The 7,624-nt window shown below is 41.3% G+C and overlaps 1 protein-coding gene across 2 annotated transcripts in view; it reads left to right on the top strand.

Annotated features, from left to right (window-relative positions):
- Usp48 (ubiquitin specific peptidase 48) overlaps positions 1-7,624 on the top strand; it is a 72,434-nt gene that overhangs the window by 17,507 nt on the left and 47,303 nt on the right. Inside the window, exons 2-6 of one of the 2 annotated variants that reach the window (XM_013519602.1) lie at positions 246-366; positions 2,161-2,317; positions 5,050-5,177; positions 5,828-5,952; positions 7,020-7,128. In XM_013519602.1, coding sequence (XP_013375056.1) covers positions 246-366; positions 2,161-2,317; positions 5,050-5,177; positions 5,828-5,952; positions 7,020-7,128 — 640 coding nt within the window. Of the gene's footprint in view, positions 1-245; positions 367-2,158; positions 2,318-5,049; positions 5,178-5,827; positions 5,953-7,019; positions 7,129-7,624 lie in introns of those variants that run through there. The other variant, XM_013519603.1, reaches the window with a different exon arrangement.

Here is a 7,624-nt window from a genome sequence, read left to right as displayed (position 1 = left end):
TTTCTTTCTTTTCTTTCTTTCTTTGTCTTTTTGAGACAGGGTCTTGCTATACAGCTCAGGCTGGCCTTGAGCTCACTTTGTAGCCCAGGCTGGTCTCGAACTTACAATGTTCCTCCTGCCTCAGCCTCAGCCTCGATCCTCTGCCTCAGCCTCCCGAGTGCTGGGATTACAGGCGTTCGCCACCACGCCCGGCTTTACTGCGTATTTTAAAACCAAATAATAATTTTTCCTTTTTTTTCTTTTAGGCGAAACTGCAAAGGAAATCCGAATTGCTTGGTTGGGATTGGTGAGCATATTTGGTTAGGAGAAATAGATGAGAACAGTTTTCATAACATTGATGATCCCAACTGTGAGAGGAGAAAAAAGGTAAGTGTGATGTATAGTATTTCTTTTTTTTGTTCCAATAAACAAACCACTACTGATTTCAGGTAGCCTGTGCAGTTTTAAACTAAGTAGTAGAGTTGAACAGGAATAGTTCATAACATACCTAGTCACTTCTTGTTGCTGGGATACAGTACCTGACACCCACAACCTAAAATGAGGTTGATTTTGTCTTATGTTTTCCCCTGTGGTCTGCTGGCTGCAAGGGAGAAAGGGCACGGTGAAGGGGCCTAGGCAGAGGAAAAGCTGCATCATGGCTGCCAGGAAGCAGACAGGAGAGGAAGGAAGGAGCTCTGTTTTCCAGGTCAGCCTCCACCCCCATGCGTTTAACTGCTGAACTTACTGGTGGACCACTCCACCAATAGGTATATTGTGTAATATGGTATGAATATGCCCCCCTCGATCCAGTCACCTCCCCCATCTCTGAACATACGAGGACATTGTAGGTTTAAACCCTGACATGCTCTAAAAGAGACAACTGTGTATCCCAGTACATAGTGAATAGTAGTTTTAGTAAACGATGATTCTGTGTATAGCTTAACATAGTATGCTTTATATTTTTTAACTTAAATTACTTTTAAGGGAGGCAGTGATTCAGAGGAACAAGCTCCTATAATGATATAACTTTATTTTCTTATATTTTATATATTAATATCTGTATGTGCTTTTAAAATAACACATTCCCAGCTATGCCAACCATGTTGTCGGATAGATATTTTGTCTGGTTTTGTTTTTATTTTTGTTTTGATATAGAGCCTCACGGTATTTTAGGGTGACCTTGAACCCACAGCAATCCTCCTGCCTCAGCCTCCCTGGTGCGGGGATTACAGGCTTGCACTACCATGCTGGGCTGGTATTTTGTCTCTTAAAAGAAATAATTCATTATAGTAGTTCAAGGTTTCTATTACTATTACTTTTTTTTTTTTTTTTTTTTTTTTTTGAGACAAGGTCTTACTATGTCCCCCAGGGTGGCCTCACAGTGATCTTGCCTCAGCCTCCTGAGTGCTGGGATTAGAAGAAACACAAGATTTCTTTTTTTTTTTTTAATTTTAAAAATAAAAGGAGGAAAACATTAACAGATAGACAGCCTTTTACAAACTAGCAAAAGAACAGTATAGACAATACATAGTTATAAACAAAGTGGTAGGAAATTAACAATTCTTGTTGTATTAAAGATTTCTTAACCTTTGGAAAAAGGTGGACCCAGTTTCCAATGTCCCAAGTCTAATTTCTAGGGCTAAAATCAAAGTTTTCTACTGAATGCTGGCCGTTTTAAGAATATAGTAAATGACAAGCCTGTGTATATGTGTTCAAAACTGATCTTTTCTAGACTGTACTATTTCAGTATTAGATGAAGTGGCTGGCTGGGGAGTCAGCCTGCTAGTGATGGGCCGTGATGCTGACTGAAATCATTTCCATGGCTGTGGGCAACCCCCCAAGTGGGCTTTCGGGAAAACCCTCCCCACCTTCAGCCAAGAGAAGCTTTGAAGGCGGTTATGCCATGTGGGTTGGGACAGTCTTACCAATTTTTAATCTGGAAATTTAAAATTAATGCTCCTCATAGGGTTTTGGGTTTTTTTTTTGGTCTTTTTGAGACAGGGTCTCATTATGCAGTTCAGGCTGTTCTTGAACTCACTATGTAGCCCAGGCTGGCCTCGAACTCGCATTGACTCCCTGCCTCAGCCTCCAGAGTGCTGAGCTTACAGTTGTGCACCACCACGCCTGGCTCAGGTTTTATGTTTAAAGGGAAGTAAATGTTAGGATCTTCTGTTTCTGTAGAACTCCTTTGTGGGCCTGACAAACCTCGGAGCCACATGTTACGTCAACACATTTCTTCAAGTGTGGTTTCTCAACCTGGAGCTTCGACAGGCGCTGTACTTGTGTCCAAGCACCTGCAGCGACTACATGAGGGGAGATGGTGTCCAGGAGGAGAAAGGTTGGTGGGGATGGGCAAGGGCGAGCTCGGCTCTGAGTGTGTTGACAGCTTGAACACTTCTGAGCCAACTGCAAAGGGGGAAGCGAGGGTGCTCACTGCATGCCAGGAAGGATGCTAGGCTCTTCGTTAACAGGATAAGCCCCCTGCATATATTGCACCAAAATAGCTAATATTTCAGATGAAGGAAACATATTTGCTTGTTTTTTAGTTGGTTTTTTTTTTGTGTGTGTAGGTACTGGGAATCAAACTCAGGACTTTGTATGCAAGGCAGGTACTTGTGCCCCTGAGCTATATCCCCAGCCCTTCCTTGTTTTTTCTTTTTTTCTTTTTCTTTTTCTTTTTTTTTTTTTTTTTTAAGCAAGGGTTTCTTCATTGTGTAGTTCAGGCCGGAATTAAGCTCACAGTTTGGCCCAGGTTGACTTTAAGCTCAGAGCAATCCTCCTGCCTCAGCCTCCCAGTTGGTGGGATTATAGGTGTGCCCCACCATGCCTAGCTCATTTGCTTGTTCTTAGTATACTATACAGTGACTGTTTCTCTATGTAATATTCTGGTTATAGCTCCTTAATTTGTAGTGATAAAATCAATAAGGCAGAAAATTATTATTTTTGCCTAGGTTGAGAGACTTAATAAATATTTCAGGGTAATCACATTGGGGCTGACTACCAAATACACTACATAAGCAGACTTAACTGAATTCTGTAAGATTATGATTAAGTTCGTTAACTGACAAAATCACCCATGAAAATGTTGTGCTTGCTGTGAATTTGGACAGGGTCAGCTTCTGTTTCCACTAACATTACGTATTTTTATTTCATGCCCAATGTGCACATTACAGATAACATTGCTTTAAAAATCTGAAATAGAGGTTTCCACTATGAGGTTTCCACTGAGTTGGAGCTTTCATGGAACGAACCAGAATTTTCACATTTTCAAGGGGAGGTTTCTAAGATTGTATAGATCTGGGGGCTCCAAGTTGGGAACTTAACACCTTCTTCCCCTCTGGAACTCCGATGCTATTGTTTTTTTTTTTGTTTTTTTTTTGAGGCAGGGACTGGCTTGAACAGTTTAGGCTGGGCAGCATAGTGAGACACTGTCCAAAGCAAAATTTTTTTTTTTGTTTGTTTTTCTCCAGTACCGGGAACTGAACTCATGACCTTGCGCTTGCCAGGCAGGCGCTTTTGCCGCTGAGCTAAATCCCCAGCCCCCTAAAGCAAAATTAAAAGGCTGGAGACTGTAGCTCAGTGTAAAGATCTGGGGTTTCAACCCCTAGTATTATGGTTGGAGGATATTTCTTCAAAATTTTATTCCCATAGGTCTGAATTTTTTGGGGATCTGAATATTTATTTGAGCTCATTTTGTAGCCCAGGCTGGCCTCAAACTCACAACGATGCTCCAGCCTCAGCCTCCCGAATGCTGGAATTACAGGCGTGCGCCACCAGGCCCGGCCTGGTCTGAATATTTAAATCTGGATTAATACTTGATTTAGTAGGCTTTTTTGTTTTTGGGGTTTTGAGACAGAGTCTTTTACTACGTAGGTCAGGCTGGCTTCAAACTTCTGACAGTCCTCCTGGCTCAGGCACATGAGTGTTGGGATGACAGGTGTGTGCCACCATGCTGGCTCTAAGTGTGTAAAGTAACAGTTTAGAAGTAATCTGAGGGCCGGGGATGTAGCTCGGTGGCATAAATGCCTGCCTGGCAAGCTCAAGGTTCTGAGTTTGATTCCCAGTACCAAAAAAAAAAAAAAAAATAGAAGTAATCTGAAATGGATTATTTTGAATATATAATGAGAAGGTAGTAACATAAGTGAGAGCTAGATTTCTGTTTTAACAAAATGATATGCCATGGCAAGGATTCCCAGATAGGAGGAACGGGGAGGAGACACCTTGCTGGGATCCTTGCTGGAAACTGTAAGAAGGTGCTAGCCCTGTGAAGCCCCTCCATAGTTACCTGAGAGGGTGTCCAGTGACCGCAGACTGTCTTATTGGAGGTGCTGGGCTTGAGGCTGGCAGAGGAGGTGCTGGGGGAAGCTGCTGGCCACTGTTAGTGCAGGAACCTGGAGCCTTGGTACAGATGGACCCACGGAGGCTGGTAATTGGTAAAAGCTGGCATACTCGACCCTCTGGTACCATGCACTGACAGGGTTGACCTCACAGGTGGCAGAGGAGAAATACTTGTAAGAGTTTCAGCACAGAACAGGCAAAGACCAGTGGATGGCTGTGCTTGAGATTACCTTTTAATTGTTTGGTTTGTGGCAAACCCAGATTAATAAGATGTTTTGAACATATTCAATTCTCTTATGCAGAGGTCAGTGTGGTTCTTTTTTGGAGGTGGTGGTGCCAGGAATCGAACTCACAACCTCACTCTCACCCGACACTCTTGCTTGGCAGCCGATGTGCCACTGAGTGAGCTAAATCCCTGGCCACTGAGCTATATCCCCGGCCCTGTGGTGTGGTTCTTACTAGGAGTGATGTTTCAGTGTTCGGTGAAAGGGTTATCATGATAGTATACTCCGCATGCACAGTGCGTAGCCTCTAGTCTTTAGGTGTTGTGTACATACAGCTCTGGTGGCCCTGTTTTAGAAAAGATGGCCAGCTCTGTTTCTCATAGTCTTAAAACTATGACATACAGTGTAGTTTGAATGAAAGGGTGCTTATTTATGTTGTCATGTGAAAAAGAAGTAGGAATTTTAAAAAGTAACAACTCTGCAAAAAACCACATTTCTCTTTTAATAGATTATGAACCTCAGACTATTTGCGAGCATCTCCAGTACTTATTTGCTTTGTTGCAAAACAGTAACAGACGATACATTGACCCATCAGGGTTTGTTAAAGCCTTGGGCTTAGACACTGGCCAGCAACAGGTAAGAACTTTTCTTTTCTTTTCTTTCTTTCTTTCTTTCTTTATTTTTGGTACCAGGGATCGAACTTAGGACCTTGCGCTTGTTAGGCAGGCGCTTGTGCCACTGAGCTACATCCTCGGCCCAGAACTTTTCTTTTAAAAGGAAGAATTCAAAGATACTCAAGTATTCCTTACAGTGTCTGTGAAGGAAGATGAAGTAGGATCCTTTGGAAAAATTGTTTTTCTGTTCTGAATTGTTTGAGCCTTTATTTACTATCTAGTTTGTTATGCATTAATCTCCTCCTCATTTCTGAAAATTGACGTGTGGATGCAGAATGGGTCAACATACCTGTAGTCCTTATTCAGAAAAATGCTGTATTGAAGTTGAAAGCCCAGATAATGCTGGGTGTGGTGGCGCATGCCTGTAATCCCAGCACTTGGGAGGCTGAGGCTGGAGGATCTCTGCAAGTTTGAGACCGGCCTGTGCTACAAAGTGAGCTCAAGGCCAGACTGAACTGCATAGGAAGACCCTGCCTCAAAAAGACCAAAAAAAGAAAAAAGAAAAAAAAAAACAAAGAAAGTGCAGATAGTTTCTGGAAAGGAGATTGCTATTTGTTTTAGAGATTGAGAAGCAAGATACAATTTTTCTTTCTCATTAATCTACATGTGTAGGATGCTCAGGAATTTTCAAAGCTGTTTATGTCTCTATTGGAAGATACTTTGTCTAAACAGAAGAATCCAGATGTACAGAACATTGTGCAGCAGCAGTTCTGTGGGGAATATGCTTATGTAACTGTGTAAGTACTTCAGCCTTTTCATGGTACACTGTACTCTAAGATAGTTGCCCATATGGTGCCTAGTTTTCAGTTCCTTTTTTTTTTTTTTTTGGTACCTGGAATTGAACTCAGGACCTTGCGCTTGCCAGGCAGGCTCTGTGCTGCTGAGCTATATCCCTGGCCCTTCAGTTCTTTTCGAAGTTACAGGTTTGGCGGGTTATCAAGGGTCCTGAAATACTCATAGTAACACATTTCCATGGGAACATGTAAACAACCCAACTTGATCACTGCAGTTTTACCCATCCAGGTGTTGGGAGCTATGTTTTGTTGAAATCTTGCCATTTCTTTTATAGCAGTATATTGTGAGTTGAAAAAATAAGATTGAAACCAGGTAGAATACTAAACAGAGCATCTCTTTGAAAGTTTCCCAGGTATAAGATATGTGGTTTCACCAAACACTTCTTAAATTTTCTGGTTTTTGTTTGTTTGTTTTGTCTTTGAGACAGAGTCTCCCTGTGCAGTTTAGGCTGGCCTTGAGCTCACTTTGTAGCCCAGGCTGCCCTTGAACTTGCAATGATCCTCCTGCCTCAGCCTCCCAAGTGCTGGGATTACAGGCCTAGGCCACCAAAAGCCTGGCTAAATTTTCATTTTTGTGTGTAGTGTAAATAATTTTTGTGAAAACCAACTAAGTTTTTATTTTGTTGTTTTGAAGACAGGCTGTCACTGTGTAGTCCAGGCTGGCCTTGAATTTGTGGCAATCCGCTTGTCCCAGCCTTTCAGTTGCTGGGATTATAGGCATGCACCAAACTAAGATTTTAAATGCTTTTTTTTCCTCATCCTTTTTTTTTTTTTTTGTGGTCTTTTTGGGACAGGGTCTTTCTATGCATTCGGGCTGGCCTCAAGCTCACTTTGTAGCCCCAGCTGGCCTTGAACTTGCAGTGATCCTCCTGCCTCAGTCTGCCAAGTGCTGGGATTGCAGGCATGTAACACCATGCCCAGCTTTTTTCCCATCTTTGGTAGGATGTAAATAATAGAATGTGATTGTCTTTTTCATTGTGATCTTAATTTTATTGCTCTTTTTATTGTAGTTGCAATCAGTGTGGCAGAGAATCTAAGCTGTCATCAAAGTTCTATGAACTGGAGCTAAATATCCAAGGCCACAAACAGTTAACAGATTGTATCTCAGAATTTTTAAAGGTACTTGAATCTTAGTATATGTATTGATTTTGTTCATTAATAATTAAATATTATTCTGAGTGGTATTGTGTAATGTATAAATCCATTATTTTAGCGTTCGTGAAGTAAGAACTGCATATTGATATAAAAGGAACTAAAGTACTGAAGCAGGTCGCATCTGAATTTTTGGCAGTTGTAACTTCATATGTGAAATTGTGTGTGTCTGAGTAGGAGTAGTAGAGTGTTTAATGGAATCTAAGGTCTGTTAGTAAAAAACTAATTCATCTTCTCATGTAATGAGAACTATAATGCATTAAATGCAAAAATTTTTTATATCCATGTGTTCGTCTTAACCTCTTCCATTTTGCTTCTAGTTTCTGTGTATTTAGATTTGCCAGAAACATTTGCTATCAAGTATGAACACATAGCATAAAACTTTAATGCACAGCTTCTTGTCAATATTTTTGTGCTTATCCTACTCTTAGCAATTCTGTTAACCATACGTGAAGCAATCTTG

The sequence above is a fragment of the Chinchilla lanigera genome, unplaced genomic scaffold (assembly GCF_000276665.1).
Source record: "Chinchilla lanigera isolate Chin_1 unplaced genomic scaffold, ChiLan1.0 scaffold00051, whole genome shotgun sequence".
Classification (NCBI taxonomy): Eukaryota; Metazoa; Chordata; class Mammalia; order Rodentia; family Chinchillidae; genus Chinchilla; species Chinchilla lanigera.
This window is presented reverse-complemented; position numbering and strand designations above follow the sequence as displayed.